The sequence below is a fragment of the Sorex araneus genome, chromosome X, assembly GCF_027595985.1.
Source record: "Sorex araneus isolate mSorAra2 chromosome X, mSorAra2.pri, whole genome shotgun sequence".
In the NCBI taxonomy this organism is placed as follows: Eukaryota; Metazoa; Chordata; class Mammalia; order Eulipotyphla; family Soricidae; genus Sorex; species Sorex araneus.
In genome coordinates, this window is record NC_073313.1 from 196117677 (window position 1) to 196136881 (window position 19205).

Sequence of the window (19205 nt, forward strand, 5' to 3'; positions counted from 1 at the left end):
TGCCACTCTTCCATGCCACAAAAGGCTACTGTTACAATAGGAGAATTATCTCTAGCAATGGGTCCCATGACCATCTCCGATGATTCAAGTTAGCCCAGAAACACTGAAAATGTCACAGGAAGGTTACTCTCCTGCCTGGGGCTAAGCAACAGAGGTTTTCATTGCTCTCTAATAACATACAGCATCTGGGCCCTCTAAATCCTGAGGGCCCTGAACCCCGAAATCTCCACCAACACAGATAAACTTCACTGTCACTGTCATCCCGTTGCTCATCGATTTGTTCGAATGGGCACCAGTAATGTCTCTCATTGAGAGGCTTATTGTTACTGTTTTTGGCTTATCCAATATGCACAGGTAGCTTGTCAGGCTCTGCCGAGTGGGCACGATACTAAGGGTAGCTTGCCGGGCTCTCCGAGAGGGGCGGAGGAATCGAATTCTTGTCAGCCAGGTGAAAGGTGAACGCCCTACCGCTGTGCCATCACTCCAGCCAACAGATAAACTTACAGGTGTTAATATTAGTTTGGATCAAGACATTGCTGCTGCAAGTCTCTTGATGTAGTATTATTTTCTATAACAGGAGGCTCTCATCTCTGCCTTCCTACGTAAATTCCTTGAAAAATCCCCTCACCTTGAGTGTGAGCAGTATCTATGAATCATATTGGCACAGTAACTCCTGTGATTATATTTAAGACAAGAAAGAGATTTTTTTTTTTTTGCTGGAATTGAAGATGCACACAGCTGTGCTATGAAAAGGCCTGCAAATTCGTTTATGCTAAGGGCAACCCTAGAAGCTAGTGTAATTCTCAGTGGACAACCAGCAAAAAAAAAACCACACACATCTTTCTCATACAGCTGCAAGGAAATAAATTCTGCCAACAACCAAGAAAAGTTTAAAAGTGATCCTTTCTCCGGTACATTCAGATTAGAATGCCATTTGGCTAATACCTTTATTTTAGTCCTCAAAAACCCTTAGTAGAGGATTCTGCTCCAGAACCCATGCAAGAAATAGTGGGTGCTATTTTTAAAAAAATGTTTGTGATCATTTTTTGAATAGTTTTTTATTAGAAAAGTAATAAAAACAAAAGCTGGTAGGTAATACTATAACCATTTCATGTAGTAGGAGGCTGATTCAGAAAGATAAACAGAATTGCATTATTGTGAAATGAATGATAGGACTGAAATTAGAGTCTTGGATTCTTTTGTATACTCAACTTTTTTCTCCATTATTTCTGCAGCATTATAATGTTCCATTCTACTGAACATTATTGGTAGACTTTTCACTCTTTCCCACTAACAAGCTGGGTATTAAAAAGATAACATTCATCTTCCTCTACACAATTCAAGGGAGAATTATAATGCTTTTATTAATTGTCACATCAACTCTGTAGTATGAAAATATTAATCAAGATCATATAAAATGCTAAATTTCCGATGTTTAAGAGAGGTTGAGTTAAACGTCAGTCCTCATCACTAATTGAGCAATATTCTGAATAGTCGAGATCAGGAAATCGGATGTGTAATTCTACCCATTTTTTGTATTGTTTCTTTGATAAATCATCTTTGAAAGATACTACAAAATTCTTTATCTTCAGACAAGGCAAATCTAAGCCTTTGTGCACCATCATCGTTCCCCAAGACTAGAAAACAAAAGAAAAAACAAAAAATAAAGTTAATTTAAAAGTCAATTTAAAAGTAATTTAAAACTTAAAGTTTACTTAAAAGTTTACTTAAAAGTTACATTACTATTTGATAAAAATTTTCTTTTGCCCCTTCCCCATCCCCCCTCCCCAAAGTACTATCACACAGTTTACTCACTTGGCCACACTGTTTGCAAATAATCTCGCCATTTGTTTGATAGTCAGCAAACTTTTCTTTTAGTGCTTTGTTTTCTATGACAGTGTAGAGGTTCCTAAAATTATCAGGAGTAAGAATCATCCTCGAGAGTTCACAACTGACCAAAATACAGCCTATGATACAGTTGTAGCATGAATATTCTTCTGAACACATGAGCTATCCTATTTCCCATTCCTTCTCTCCTTGTTCCTCTCAGTTACCAGGCAGTGTTCTGCTTCCTCTCTAAAACACATCCCCCAAAGGATTTGTTGCACTTTGGGACTTGTCCCCAGACTGCTGATTATTTTAATTAGGCTTAAATTGTTTAAAAGACTGAAAACAAATATGAGCACATACTAACTTTTGTGCTTCAAATGAAAATGATTTGGGGTCTTATATGTGTCTCCCCATCCCTGCCCCCACTTGAAGTATATCTGGGAATTTGATATGTGAATGGGATATAATTTGGGAACTTAAGAAGAAAAATTTCTAAAAAAATAATGCATCTTAATTTTACGGTATTGGAAGGACCTTTATAACACATTAATTTGCTCTTTAAAAATTACTTGAAATTGAGTTTTCCTAGACTTACTTGAATTCTTGTGTCATATTGACGTGGTGCATCTTCTCAATTACATGGATAGCATCACCAGAGCAGGCAAGCACACTGCAGCTTTTGCAGAGAAATTTTATTAATGATGGGTTACCCTTATATTGTTTTGAAATATTTTTCCTGATTTTCATTTTCTTCTCCATTATGCTTTGCATCTGTAACTCCAAAATCTGCATAGAGAAAAGATTATAGATTTTTCCCCACTTACTTCAGGGATGAAGTAAATTTCTTGGAATTCAGAAATATTAGCTATGAAAATATATATTTGGCCTATCATCTAGAAATAACAATAAGACAATGGTCCTTAACAAACTGAATATATTATCTTCTCTTATAATAATGGGCTGGAGCTATAGCACAGTGGTAGGGCGTTTGCCTTGCACGTGGCCGACCGGGATTCGATTCTTCCGCTCCTCTCGGAGAGCCTGGCAAGCTACCGAGAATATCTCGCCCACCCGACAGAGCCTGGCAAGCCACCCATGGCATATTCAACATGCCAAAACCAGTACCAAACAAGTCTCACAATGAAAATGTTACTGGTGCCCGCTGGAGCGAATCGATGAGCAACAGAATGACAGTGACAATATAATAATAACAGAAATGTGGCATATACAGGTATTTAACAATGAGCTCAGAACAATGAGCTTAGAAAAGTTCTATTTTGAGAAAGTTCTTGTTGATTTTCAATAAAATATCTCCTTCTAGGGCCAAAAGCAATATTACAATGGGTGAGATATTTGCTTTTCACATGGGTTATCCAGGTTCATCCCCGCCCCCCCCCCCCTCCCCGCACTCAGTCTGGCTCCCTGAGCAGCGGCAGGAATGATCCAAGACTACATCCAGGTGTAAGCCCTGAGTACTTCTCGGTATGCCCCAAAAAGCAACCAAACAAAACAAAATCTCCTAATCTCCTCCCCATTTATTTAAATTCTGACTCAAAAATAAGTCTCATCTTTCTTCTACATGAACTATCTTTAAAAGAACTGAACTATTATTACATCAATCAGAGAATTCTGACATTTATAATAAGTGCCTAGCTTCTTTCATTTTTCTTCGTAAGTTATAATTTACTGACCATTCACTATTTTAGTTTATTTTTTTCATTACATATTTGTGGCAGAAACCACTAACTTTTTACCCAGTTTAAAGTCCTACCAGGAAGAGAATTACAATTTTATTTTGGGTGGAAATATACTAGGTCAATGAGTACATGTGTAGACCAGGGGCCAATAAAATGTAATAAGGTGTTCAGTGAAATTTCAGAAAATTTTCTTGAATATCATATATATGTCATACATAAGCAAATATAGTGAAATATCTCTCTACCTATATCTAAATCTTACTTTTTCTTCCTCTCTTCTTCCTAGAATGAGCACGTGAATTTTTGAGAAGTATGAAACTTGAGATAGAGATGGCTGGTGCTTACACCTGTACAATATGGCAGCGACAAAACATTCTTAAGTTATTAATCTTCCAGCTGAATCTGTCAGGGCTGGAGAGACAGTACAGCAAGGAGGTATCTTGTCTTGAACCTAACTAGCCTTCATTTGATCCCCAGCACTCCATATGATCCCTCAAGACCTGACAAGAATGATCTCTAAGCACAGTCAAGAGTACTGAGCACTGCTGAGTGTGGCCAAAAATACCCCGAATTTAACAAATTTATATTAAATTGTGGGGAAAAAAAACCTTTGATTTCTTTAAGATCTAAGGATTATGCTTTTCCGTGTGTCAATAAACAAAACTGATAGTAAAGCTGATAGTTAAATTCTTAACTCTCTCAATAGTTTTAAGCCTTGACTAAATGATGTCATATTTAACACAGAAAAACAATGAACTTTGCAAATAATCTTCTGGGTAACATAACAGTTTGGTAAGACAAATATAAAGACTAATTTCTTGTGTAAATTATAACAATATAATATTCTATTAATTAAAAGCTTAATTAGGTTGTTCTTGTAAGATAATTATGGTTCAGTTAGCTGATTAATAGATGATTTGGCATAGAATCATAAACACGTGGGCAATTAAGAAATATCTGAGTGTGAAGAAAAAAATTGGAAAATAAAACAAGCTAGTAAGTGGAAATATAAGCAGGATATCATAAACTAAAATAATAGTTCTGAAACAGTAAGTGTTATACAAATACTAGACAATACTGTAAGTATAAAAAATAAATATAATCATAAAATTACATTGCAGATACAGCCAAAATCAGTTTAAGTTCCAAGTAAAATGTAATAATTTAGGAAAAAATTGTTGGGTAAAAGCCAGGGAAAATATTTATGATCTTTAACTTTTCACTAGAGATTGGATTTGATTTAGGAAGCTTTTACTTAGAAGATTACACTTCCAGGAATTATTTCTATAGTTTGTTACTAGAGAGATTTCTCTGATTGTTAGAGAGCTCGAAACCACTAGGATAGCCAGAAGAAGGAACAGGAAGCCAAATTTAAAACCCTTTAAATTTGACAAACCAAACGTTTTCTTAAACGTTGCTTTTGCAACTGCCTTTTATTATGGATGATTGTTCTTCTTTTCTCTCAGAAAAGGGAGAGGGAGAGGGCAGAGTCTGGGTGGCTCCAAACATTATTTTTTAAAAACTAATCAAAGCTTTTAGTTATATCTAATTTCTGCATTTGACACGGAAACTATACCACTCTTATGGATCACTCTCACCATTTATTAGTGTTGCCTGAACACTGTGCTATGAAAGGATACTCATACAGGAGAGAGGAGTGTTATGAGCCAATAATAATGTCAACTGGGAGCTTTGAACAGTATAGTGTTGGCATGTGCCCAGCATTACCACCCTTGCTTTGAGTTTCTCAACATGGAGTAGTTTTAGAGGCAGGTTTTTTGTTTGTTTTGTTTTTTTTTGATCCAAAGGAGACCATAAAACATAGTCCACTATTGGAACCCTCGGCCCTCACCCCTTTGTCCCCACCTAAAAAGACTGTCTTGTTCCAAATATTACCTAGGAAAATTTGACTTATAAACTTAAGGGTTATACTAGAGTTTACCCAAAACAACTAATCTTGACATTATTCTTTGAAAAGGTTAACTTGATTTATTCATTTAGGATATCAAATGTAAGACAATTTTCTAGTGTCATTGTTTTACCATAAATATTTGGCTTGACACTAGAAAACGTCTGGTTTGTCAAATTTAAAGGGGTTTTAAAATATAAGTTTGTGTAGAAACCTGGCCAGGAAACCTTGGAGTTGGTTACAGCAATGCACACCAACTTGAAAGCATCCCTTTCGTGAAACTCTATTTAGGGTAGAGCCAATTCCAATGTTAAGAAACTAACATTCACACCCATATGCAAGGGTGTGAATTTTATTCTAAATGGATTGTTTGCTATTATAGTAGTTACAGTCTTTAATTCAGTGGTATGGGGGATTTCCTGAAATATTGTAGAAAATATACTCTTCACTGTATTGCTCTCACAACTCAAATGACTAAACTCAGATGCAGCTAGCTGGCATAATATGTATTTTCTTATTTTTCAGATCCAGTTTCCATGTCTCTTCCCCAACCATCTAACTTAGAGTACTAATTTAGTGACTTGCTTCATATTGCCCACTTTGAATTCACCAGCACTTATGACTATATGACTCTATTTATATATATTTTGTCCTCCTCAAATTTTACTATGTACATATCAAAATATAAGCCTCATGCAACAGCTGTCCTAAAACTATTACCTGTAGGCCTCTGTGTGTTATCTGCCATCATGTTCTATTTCTAGAACTTACCTGGCATACAGTAAACAGGTTGTGTTTTATAGTTATTTCTAGTATTTCAAAATATATTCATAAAAATGTGATAATACAAAGAGATTGGATGAAATTAAGATCACCATGTTGTGCTGAATGGGTGAGTTGCACTAGGCTTTCTGAAGTAAGGAGGGCTTAGATATGTATTATTAAAGTTTGTGGTTTGTTCCACTGGAATGGCTGATAATTTCTGCCACCGTGGACTTGGTTCTTCATATGAATCTGTTCAAAGCACAGCTCATCAAACTGGAATTTATAATTCAGCACAATTTCTGTCTGGGTACTAAGCCACAAAGATATCAATGACAACCACATACATGCATTTAAAAGTGAAAACTAACTTCAGAGAAGACCAAAAATAATACCTTATGAGCATACTCCTCTGGTTTCATATTTTGAACACGATCTAAGGCTTTATACATCATTTCCTCTCGGAAGTTATTTACTGTCTCACGCTCAACAACTCCTGACCCACTGGGGGCAACCAGTACGTAGGTGCTCTCATCAGCTCTGGCTCGACCACGGGCCTGAAAAATAAAGTAATCAAGTAAATGGAGATCTGTGTCCATGTTGTGAATGTAGCCACTGGGAATTTACTGTTCAGTGTCCCACCCATCCAGGGATCTTGCTATTCTAGGTGAAGTTTGATATCACTCAATCTTTTATCACTGTCACTGTCATCCCATTGCTCATTAATTTGTTCAAGCGGGCACCAGTAACGTCTGTCATTGTGAGACTTATTGGTACTGTTTTTGGCATATCCAATATGCCACGGGTAGCTTGCTAGGCTCTGCCGTGTGGGTGCGATACTCTCGGTAGCTTGCTGGGCTCTTCAAGAAGGGTGGAAGAATTGAACCCCAGTTGGCCGCGTGAAAGGCGACCACCATACCGCTGTGCTATGGCTCCAGCCCCAATCTTTTGTAGGTTGACTATTTGAAATTCAAATTGCTCTTAAATGCAGAAACAATGTTCTAGAGTGATGACAGTTAGTTCTCAAAGATCCCAATGTTAATCACCACTCTGCATTTTTGTCCCTAAACCTGCTCACTCACAGAACTGAGGAGCCTGGGAGCCATCACAGTAACTTATACTGGAGAGCCCCACTGTCTGCTTGGAAGGAAGGATGAATGAGGAGAAAGGGAATCTTACCTTCAAACCAGTGCTAAAGAAGAGCACTTGTCTTTGGTTTTTTTGTTTTGTTTTGTTTTTGGGTTTTTTGTTTTTTTGCTTTTTTGGGTCACATCTGGCCATGCACAGGGGTTACTCCTGGCTCCTGGCTCATGCATTCAGTAATTCCTCCTGGTGGTGCTTGGGGAATCATATGGGATGCTGGAAATTGAACCTGGGTTGGCCGTGTGCAAGGACAAACAACCTACCTGCTGTGCTATTAATCCAGCCCAAGAGCACTTGTCTTGAACAGTCTGTTTTGAATTTTAAGTCTATTTACTGAGAAAATAGATCCAACATAGTATTTCTGTAGTTCTTTTCATAAAAGTGATATTTGGGCACATTGTGACTAACATAAAATTTTGTGTCTTAGCCCAGAAATCTACCAACTATATTACTTTTCTCATGAAAAACATATTCTGGATAATAAACCACTAATAAACAAATTAACTTCTGAAAAACAACTACTTCCTAGTTTGGTGACAGTCTGGTTAATGTAGTCTTCCTAGGTTTCTCTGACATTGAGGAACACTATTTAAGTATTTAAAAAAAAACACCTTTAGGACTGGAGATATAGTACAGTGAGAAAGGTGCTTGCCTTGTACACAGTTCATTCGTGTTCAATTCCTGGCACCCCATTTGGTCCCCTGAGACTACCAGGAGGGTCCCCTGATCACAGAGCCTGGAGTAAGCTCTGAGCAACACTGGGTATGGCCCCCATCAAATCAAAGACACTTATTAGTTAATTTTATAGAAAGTGTATTATATATGATAATCAATATACAAAATCTCTGAAGACAGCATGAGTAAAAGTGAACTTAAATGAAATATGACATACCACTATTTTTCTCTTCTTGTATTCATTGGACTAGAACAATAACATAGTGGGTAGGGTATGTCTTGCATGCAGCCAACCCAGGTTCAATTCCTCCATCCCTCTTAGTGAGCCCTGCAAGCTACCCAGAGTATCCTGCCCACACGGCAGAGCCTGGCAAACTACCCATGGTGTATTAGATATACCAAAGATAGTAACAACAAGTCTCACAATGGAGATGTTACTGGTGCCTGCTCGAGCAAATCAATGCACAACAGGACAACAGTGTTATAGTGCATTTATCAGTCTTCTCTTCACCTCTAAAATTACATTATAGAAAATATGGGGGGAAAGAGAAAACTTTAAATATTGTGGGAGAAACTGCAGGGATCTCTGAAGTTTGGTTAAATTATTTTTCAAACATGGAACACTGTGCTCCAACTGGTCTAGTTAGAGCCTACAGAAATCCCAGGAGTGATGTCAGATCTTTTGACTTTTATACAGTGGGGCCAGATTGGTGTTTCTTCGAATATCAGTAGACAGCAAAGCGACAAGAGTTGTTTAAAATTGCAAAAGGCCACCAGAGAGATAGTAGAGGGGTTTAGTACTTTATTTAGCATGTCGTAGATCCTGGTTTGGTCTCTGGCAGATCAGATATGGTGGTGGATCCCTGGTCCCCAAAGCACTACCAGGAATGATGCCTAAGTAAAAGTTCCAAGAACCACCAGACATCGTTCCAAAACTAAAACCAAAGCCAAACAACAATAACAACATAGCCATTTAGTGATAAAAGGAATTATACTACAATTTAAAGGATTAGAGTTAATCTTCCTCCGAGATGGCTCTTTTATTTGGAAAACATATTTTTAAAACTAAAAGGATATTTTTGATATTTTGTTAAAAAGAAATAATTAGCTCCAGGTACAGAGTCAAGAGTACCGCCTTTCCAACACTGCCAAGTGAAGCCCAAATAAATGAACGAAAAATAAAATATTAAAAGAATCTGAGTGTACCTGCATCATGGCTATTTCATTAGTGACGAGACCATACCGGATAACAATATTGCATTCTTTGATATCCAGACCTTCTTCTGCCACTGTGGTAGCGATAAGCAGATTTATTTTTCCTGTGCGAAATTTACTAATGACATCTCTTTGTTCATTCTGTAGAAACATTTTAATAAATTAAATTTTGTGATGCTAAACACATTAAAATCTTCTAATTAGGAGAAAAAATAATAAATTGCAAATGGTCAGTGTAAATCAAAGGATTAGCTCATACATGGATTGGCTGCCATCTGTTTTTGGCAATGAACAAAGACATTATGGTGAGACAACATTTGATTTCCAATCTGGGATTACCACACAATAACAAAAATATTTCCATCCTTCAGTCTGGAGGTGGGAAGACCATCATTAATGCCAAGAAAATTAATTGATGGATGACTTGGGAGGAAGAAAAGAGGAACATGATTTTGGTTCAAAGAGGATTAGGTAATGAAAAGCTAAAATAGACTATTTTTTCACTGCATTAACCACTGAATCTTTAATATTCAGAAAATAAGATGCGGTGACATTTTTAAAGATTGTTGAATTTTTAGTTACAGAAAAATAAACATTACATAATGTACTTAGTTATTTTAAGTGCAATTCAAGAAGAACTCTATGGAATATTCCTGAAAGATTATGTGAAATAGTAAAACAATTTAGTTGCCTCCAGAAAGGGGAGTTAGAATTCTGGAATTCTAGAGGATAATAGCATTTTTTTTACTAATTTTGAAAGTTTTTAATATCTATAACATATATTTTTACGTTTATAAATTTAAACATTTATAAATATATGTTTATATATAATCAATTGCATATATTATATATAAACATGATCAGTTGTATGTATATTATATACAAATATATATGTTTACATATGATATAATCAGTTAAAAATGATATTACAAAGGGGAAATAATAAATTCTTAAAAGAATAATTAAATCACTATATTTACATAAAAATGTGAGACTTTTGAAAGCTTATTTAAGTAAAGAAATTACCATAAAATATGTACTCTGACCCTTGCTCAGGAGAAAAGGGTAAGCATAGGCCTAGACCATGAAGTGAGGTTTCCTTTTCCTAATGCCACTCTCATCAAATCTCAATGACCTTCTGGTGTCTATTGACACTATCTCTCCCCCTCCACAAAAATAAAAAAATAAGCATGACAGACCGATAGTGGGCTCTATCTACCTCCTTACTTTCTTCTCAGAGGCATAATGTGCTCTATATAACTCCTATCCTGGGGAGAATCCACAAGATGGCCCTTCTTCAATGCTCACTGATATTTTCTACCTCTTCATTTGCATCCACAGATCAAAAGCATACATACCCTTGATTTTTTTTTATAATTTATTTATTTTTAATTAGTGAATCACCGTGAGGGTACAGTTACAGATTTATACACTTTTGTGCTTATACTTCCCTCATACAAAGTTCGGGAACCCATCCCTTCACCAGTGCCCATTCTCCACCACCAGTAAACCCAGCATCCCTCCCACCCTCCCCAATCCCATCTCCCCCCACCTCACCCTGCCACTGTGGCAGGGCATTCCCTTCTGTTCTCTCTCTCTAATTAGCTGTTGTGGTTTGCAATAAAGGTGTTGAGTGGCCGCTGTGCTCAGTCTCTAGCCCTCATTCAGCCCGCAACTCCCTTCCCCCACATGGCCTTCGACTACAATGTAGTTGGTGATCGCTTCTCTGAGTTGCCCTTTCCCCGGAACATGAGGCCAGCCTCGGAGCCATGCATACCCTTGATTTTTAACAGAAGGTATTGTTGCCTTGTTTCAGAAGAATAGCCTTAATAATGAAAATTTCAGACAGAGTTTCAGATACCTGAACCAAAGCAAGTAAATGCCTCTTTCCATATTTACTAAGTCCTCCTCAGTTTACAAGGTGAGGATATAGTAAGAGTTGTAGTAAGGGCTGTGTTCTGTATTTTGGCATGAAATCTCCAAGGTTTAAATTAGGAGCAAAGAGTAATTTGGAAACATATATTCTATCTGCCTTTCAACTTGCATCTTTCTTCCGAGGCAAAATGAAGCATTATATCAATAAATTTAATAATAAAAACTCTAAAAAGAATCAAAATGATAGAATATAGATATATTACTTCTAAGGATTAACTTAGAGACTTTTAAGACAGAACCTCAGCCTTGCCTAGTAGCCTCCAGAAAAATAGAACAAACAGAAACATGTCAAGGAAACTAGTTATCACAAAAGAAAAATCAAGTTCCCACACCAAGGAAACCAGTGTATTCTCATTCACTACAGACAGGGATTTAATAGACACATACAAGGTTCTTCATTCTCCCAAAGCTGAATATACAATCTTGTGTACAACAAACATCCATGATAGAGTACATACCACAACACAAATGTCAACTCATGAAGAGCAATGTCATATGAAATATTTTTCAGATCATAATGGTAGAAATTTCAGATCATAAGGGTAGAAATTAACCTTTAAAAGAAAGCTGTGAAATGTACAAGCTTCTAGACACTAAACAACATGCTATCAAAGACTACTGGGTGAATAAGGAAATTAAAAAATAAAAGAACTCCTAGTCACAAATGAAAATGAAGTTGTGAATTACTGAATGTATGGAACACAGCAAAAGAGTTACTGAGGTTAGTTCATAACAGTACTGATTTACATCAGAAACAATAAAAACTCAAATAAATGCTGATGCCATAATAAACTAGAAAAAGTAATGATTTAAATCCAAAGCTAATTAAAAAGGTAAAGAATATTAAAAACCAGAATGGAAAGAAACAAATAGATATTTAAAAGATAATAGGAATATTGTGAAACCAAAGTTGGTTTCTTTGAAAAAATAAACTACCGGACCCCAGACCAGGCCACAGCACTGAGGTGCCAAATGGAGAAGGTACAGCCAGCACGCCTTCTCCAGATGGAGCCCGGCGACACTGAGCTTCTACTAACACGGCTCCTGTATGTGGGACTGGGACATCTCCAAACTGCGCTGCTTATGTGGACGCGAGACCTTCCCTGATATACAAAAAATATGCTGAAGAATGGCTCCGCCACCCCTGAGCGTCCATTATCCCAGAGGCACAGAAACCAATCTCAGAACACAGCGGCTGCTGGCAGATATACTCCTGGACTGTGAACTAAGCTACGGCCCTGTGCAGCCCCGGGAGGGGAAAGGTTTCTGTCCCTTGGCCTTTGGCCTTTTCCCCCCTGGACAACATGGCGACCACCACCGTTCAGAACCAATTGGACAGAGAGGTAGGAGTTTGCAGTGATGGGACAGGATGCATGGGGAATCTTGTGATGGGGGAAGCAGAACCGGCCGTGCCTCCTGCCCAAATGAGACCCTGAGCGGTCAACCATGAACAGTTCCTCCGCTCCTAAACAGCCATGATCCCAGCACCACAGAAACCAATCTGGGAATGCAGTGGCTGCTGGCAGAAATACCTCTGGACTTAATACCAGAATTCCAAATCTGGGCGGCCGCTTTCGAGACCATGCAATATCATATGCTCTTTGTTACCAACAATAGAAAACGTACAATCTAATGATGCCGTTCCAACAGGTCTGACTGTTGGAGGAAAAATCCCAAATAATGATATTGAGTTTCCTGTCGAAAATTGAATGCAATAAAAGTAAGGAGAGAGTAAAGTGAAAATCATCTGTTACACAGGCAGAGTGGGAGTGGCGGGGGGGCTACGCTGGGGTTTTTGGTGGTGAAACAAGCACTGGTGAAGGGATGGGTGTTTGAGCATAGTATGACTGAGACTCGATCCTAAAAGCCTTATAACTATTCTCACGGTGACTCAATTAAAAAATAAATTTAAAAAATTTCATGATAGTTGATAAATACAAAATATAGAAAATATTTTTAATGTGGACCAAAAAAAGAAAAGAAAAAATAAACTAGATTTTCAAGCCGTTAGCTGGACTCTTGAAAAAAAAAGAAAAATCCTAAGAAACATAATCAGAATTAAAAGGGATAAATTGTGACTGAAACCATAGCTGTACAAAAGATTGAATAATAAAAAAAACTATTATAAACATCTTAATGCCAGTAAATTGAATAACTTAGAAGAAATTTACAATCTTCCACTTGCAATAGTTGAATTAGAAGGAAAAGAAAAGTGAAACAGTCAAGGACAAGCAAGGAAATGAAACATTAATCAACAATAAATTCCAGGTCCAGATAATTTTATTTTTTCCTTCTTCCAAATCTTAAAGGATGACCTATTACTTATCCTTCTGAATTTCTCCTAAAAAAATTTAAAAAGTTGGGGGCTGGAGCGATAGCACAGCGGGTAGGGCGTTTGCCTTGCACGCGGCCGACCTGGGTTCTAATCCCAGCATCCCATATGGTTCCCTGAGCACCGCCAGGGGTAATTCCTGAGTGAAGAGCCAGGAGTAACCCCTGTGCATCGCCGGGTGTGATCCAAAAAAAAAAATTTTTTTAAAGTAGAGGCTCTTCTTATCACCAGAGTTTCTATCATCATTATTCTGACACCCAAAGCAGAAAGATACATAACACACACACAAATATAATTACAGACCAATAAAACTGATGTACATATGGTGATCAGGAATGATCACTGAGCACAGAGTCCGGAGTAACCTCTGAGCATCTCCAGGTGTGGTCTCGCACCGCCGCCCCCCACTACTACCAATAAAATTTAGCAACATGGTAAAAAGATAGTACATGTTGACAAAATAGAATTATTCCAGAGACATAAGGATGATTCAATACACACAAATCAATTATATCCTACTTCACAAAAGGTATGATATAAATCATATAATCATATAAATAATGTAGAGAAAGCTTTTCAAAGTATTCAACATCCATTTATGATAATGATTGGAGGTAAAAATAAAATAGTTTTAATGACACTTTTTCTCCTGGAAGGAAGCAATATGACGCTCGCCATAGCCATGTCACCAGACTCCGGGCCAGGCTGTTTCACTCAGGGCTCCCTAGAGGGGGGTGAGTGAGAGCCCTCCCCGGCCCAAGAGACCCAGCTCTGGCAACCAAAAACCTCTAGAACCCAACCACCACTACGCTCAAGGCTGCTCCCCACATGCTCAGCCTCATGTATGAGTGATTGTATTCCTGGACACATAAGATACTCCCTACCCATTATCCATAAGTACCACACCACATTTGATGGGGTTCAAATAGCAGGCAACAAATCATAGAGGAAAATGCACATATATATGTGTGTGTGTGTGTGTGTGTGTGTGTGTATACATATATATATAGTTTCAGATATATATATGAAAGCTCACACCACTCAACCTTTAACAACATGTTAGTGATATTTTAAATAATGCCTTAATGGCCCTGCCAAAATAGAACAATCTTCATACTGTCTCCTCTAGGGATACTTTTTTGTAGCATTGTCAGCGGTTTTCTATAACAGAGAATACAAAATATATTATTTCGGTTATGCTTTGGGACAGAGATTGGGGATTGGGATGGAAACATCCCAAATCTGGTGGTGGGAAGGTGTAATGGTGGTAGTATTTGTGCTTGAATATTAAATGTAATCAAATATTGCGAACTATCTTATAAAATTAAAAAATTAAAAAATAAATAATTATTTTAATGACTTTCTTCAAGGAAATATAATAACATTGCTAAAATTCATATGGAATAACAAAACTCTTCAAATGGCCAAAATCATGCTAGGGAAAAGTAGATAGGATTCACTGTGTTCCCTAACCATAAATTATATAATAAAGCTATAATTATCAAAACAATGTGGTACTGTAATAAAAAGAGATACTTGGGTAAAAGGACTAGAGTTGAGAATCCAGAAATAAATACTCAGATTTATAGGCAGTGAATTTATGACAAAGCATCCATAAGCATAGGAAGCCTTTTTCATAAATGGTGCTGGGAAAACTAGTTAGAAATATGCAAATGAATATTATACACACACACATATATATGAACAGACAAATTACCCCAAGATATTGACTTCTTCAATATCTTGAAATATTCTGTACTGCAAAAGAAACTATCACTAAAACAAAAATACTTCTTACTGAATGAGAGAAAAATTTTACACATTACACATCTTACAATGGGCAGCATCCAAAATATGAAAAACACAAAACTCAAAAACAAAATAAATCCATTAACATATAGGAGAAGGATATGAACAAACACTTTTCAAAAAACAGAAAGATGGCCAGCAATCTCATGAAAAAAATATGTCATTATTATTTATCATCAGGGAAATGGAATTCAAAACAACAATGATATATTACCTCATGCCAATGAAAATGGTCTATATCAGAAAGGTTAGAAATAAGTTGGTGGCAGGAATATGAAAGAGAATAGATCCATAAAACCATAATTCACTGTTGTTGAGAATATAATCTATTCAGCCTCTATGGAGAAGAGTATAGAGATTTCTCCAAAACATAAAGACATAACCACCACACGATCCACAAACTGCACTCTTAGTCATTTAACAAAAGAACACAATTTAAAAAGTAGCACACACAGCTATGTTAATTGTGTCACTACTTAAAATACGAAGAGCAAAAACTCAGAAATATTACTTCTGTGTAAGAACAAGGTCTTGCTTTTGGTGCATGTATGGAACTGAAGGATGCCATGCTAAGTGAAATGTCTGATGAGTGTTTTGGATGATTTCAGTCATATGTCTTATACAGAGAAATAGAGCAAAGAAATACACAATATTCAACCTCCAAAGCTTTAGCGGCTGCCAATGTTATTTGGCCTGCTGCTCTTTATTCAGAGAAAATAATCAGCCAAATGTCCTCTTGGAAACTTACATTTTTTAAGACAATTAAGAGAAAGTTCCCCAAATTGTACCAAAGGCCACTGCTACCTTCTACTCACTGCCACATCTTCCCTTCCAACTTCACTCCAAAAAGTAATATAGCCCATTTTGGAAAATAGTGTCTTAGCTTCTGATGACGTGACGGAGGACACTGAAGGTGGGGGATAGATAGAGAGGTCAAAGGGACAGTAGTAGAGGGATATTGATACTTTCGAAGTGGGTGTAAATCAATTGCATTTTACCTCTGAAACAAAAACATTTATACCTCTCTATACAAATGTCACCTTAATAAACTAATAATTATTATTCATGGATTTATATTAAGTATTGTAGTGAAATGTATCAAACACTTTTAATAACAAACACTAAAACACATTTTATTTTTTCCATTGGTCTGAAAGTTTTGTTTTACAAAGTGTAGTTCAGTTACAATAAGCTGCCTTTTGTAAAACAAAACTCAGAATCCATACAATCATAGAGAAACACTTTTTTTTTAGGTTACCACCAGTTGATCTATGGTTTTAATGTCTAAAATGTATTTTGTTCCTCTCCCACATGTATTTTCAATATACATGAAATAAGTAAGTGAAAATAAAATAAAAACAAAACCCAAATGAATTTTTAAAAAAGGAAAGGATGTCTCAAATTTCTATCAATTTAGATCATCTTAATTATTCCAAGTTTAATCACAGATTTCATCCTACATAAACCTTTTACATAGTTCTACTAATAATCACTGTCACTGTCACTGTCATCCTGTTGCTCATCGATTTGCTCTAGTGGGCACCAGTAATGTCTCCATTGTGAGACTTGTTACTAGTTTGGCAAATAGAAATATGCCACGGGCAGCTTGCCAGGCTCTCCGAGAAGGGTGGAGGAATCGAACCCGGGTCGGCCGTGTGCAAGGCAAACGCCCTACCTGCTGTGCTATCACTCCAGCCCTCTATTAAATAATATACAAATTTTTGTAAGGATGAGTATTCTACTCAATATTACAAGCTAACGGTCTTTCCATTTTGTTAATAAGTTTAAATAACTATCACTTTTGCAAAGGAATCTCAAATTTGGCAGTTCATCCAAGTGTAGGAGGGGAAAATGACTGCTATGACAATGCTTAATTTATCAAACAAAGAACTTTGATTAATACTAAGATTGTAATTTTTACCTCTGAAACAAAAATGAGTGTTTCATTCTGTAAAGCTATCTGTGGGAGAGATAAGAGAATATAATAGCATAAGAAATCCATGGCCTGGAAAAGCATACAGCTGTGGCTGCAACAATGGCTGATATCCTGGCACAGCATATGGTACCCCAAGCACCACCAGGTGTGATCACTGAGCACAAAGGCAGGAGTGGCCCCTGAGCACTGCTGCGTGTATCTCTTCACACACACACACAACACACAAATAATTGAAATCCCAAAGAATGTTTATACCTGTGTCATAGGTTTGAACTCACTGGTGTGCCCAGCTCCAATCAAATGGTGGGCTTTGACTCCCACTTCTGCAAATTTCTTGTTTTCAGCAATCCACTGGGAAAGTGCATATGCACTCTGTCGTGTTTTTGTAAAAATTATACCTCGAGCTGGTTCTTCAGATTTTGTAAACTGGTCCATAATAGTGCTTCTTAATTGGGTCAGCTTTTCATTTTCATGATCTGGATTTTCAGCAAGCTTTTTCAACATATTCTGGTTTTCTTTAAGAAATAATTGGGTTAAATTAGCAAGTAATCCATATAATTATAGTATAAGATCTTATGCAATGAGATTATGATAGGCTCAACTATATAGTGCTATAATTAACAAATTTAATGCAGTAATTTTGAAAAATGAAAATAACTACAGGTAAGCAAATATTGACTGTGACTATATGATAGTTAATATAGTCAAATCAATTAGAAATAACTCCTACTGAGTTTGATTTTTTTCTGCCAAAATTATATTTTATGAGAGTCTTTTGGAGTGCTCAGAGCAGATTCAGGTTAGTTATGACTTGGGACCATCAATAAACATCATACTTATTCTTACCAAAGAATAAACTCATGAGAAATATATCTGCCTCATTCAGTATCAAAGATTTCTTTTGATCATCCTCATTTCCATCACCATCATTGTCACTACCACTATTATCACAATTATCTTCTTGAACTGCGTACTTCTTTCTTTTCTCATCATTATAGAAAATTTCAAGGTGATTATATGCATCAATCATTCGAATTGTGTCATTGATTTGAAGGGCCTCATTGTACTTTCTCAAATGTTCTGCACATACACGGTCTTTGCGATTTCCTTCCTTTGAAGCTATAAAAAAATATAAGACAAATCCTTAGCTGACCACATAGCTGAAGTTAACAAAGCAAGTGGAGGGTAGTGGACAAGGGATGAACAAAAGAGTTCTATGAATGGTGGTGAAAGGATATTGACACTTTGGTAGTAGGTGTGGTATAGTAACAATGTGTTCTTAAAATACAAAAGGGCTTACAGTCTGGTAAATGTGTGTGTATGTGTGTGTGTGTGTGTGTGTGTGTGTGTAATAGCAAAATGAGGAACAAAAGTTAAGGTGTTTGCCTAATTTAAGGCTGATCCCAGTTAATTTCCATGATTGCTTATGATTCCCTGAGTACCACCAGAAGTAAGCCCTGATTACCACTGAGAGGGGTCCTCAAACACAAAAAGATTAACAACATTTAGGTACTGATTCTAGATAGACTACAACTTGTTTTTTGTTTTTTTGTTTTTTGAAAGGGTAAAGGTTGGGGAGGTGGTAAGTCATACACAGAGGTGCTCAGGACTACTTCTGGCTCTGTGCTCAGTGGTTACTTCTGGCAATGGTGGGTACTGAACCCCAGTTGGTTGCGTGCAAGGCAAGTGCCTTAATCCTTATATCTCTGGCCCATGTTTTTTTTAAAAAGGCAAGGCTCAACTCACGCCATGGGCTTCAAAACGGGGGAAGGTTTTTCAGCTCCTAGATTTTCTGCTTGTGTTCTTACATCAAGTAATTGTTTTATGACGATGAAGAACAATGACATGAAAAGCACATTAGAGGTCAGTGAGATACACAACAGATAGAAGGCTTGTTTTGCAAATGATCTATCTAGATAGAATCCCTGGAATCACATATAGACTGCTGAGTACACCAGGAGT

The 19205-nt window shown here is 36.8% G+C and overlaps 1 protein-coding gene and 1 pseudogene across 1 annotated transcript in view; one reads left to right on the forward strand and one right to left on the reverse strand.

Moving 5' to 3' along the window:
* Positions 1-1062: 1062 nt before the first annotated feature.
* IFIH1 (interferon induced with helicase C domain 1) overlaps positions 1063-19205 on the reverse strand; it is a 70871-nt gene continuing 52728 nt past the window's right edge. The window contains 7 exon segments of the mRNA XM_004608093.2: positions 1063-1637; positions 1816-1909; positions 2426-2616; positions 6594-6755; positions 9223-9372; positions 17499-17758; positions 18090-18362. Of these exon segments, the coding sequence (XP_004608150.2) occupies positions 1458-1637; positions 1816-1909; positions 2426-2616; positions 6594-6755; positions 9223-9372; positions 17499-17758; positions 18090-18362 (1310 nt within the window). The 3' untranslated portion in view covers positions 1063-1457.
* On the forward strand, positions 4787-5027 carry LOC129400354 (small nucleolar RNA U3; annotated as a pseudogene).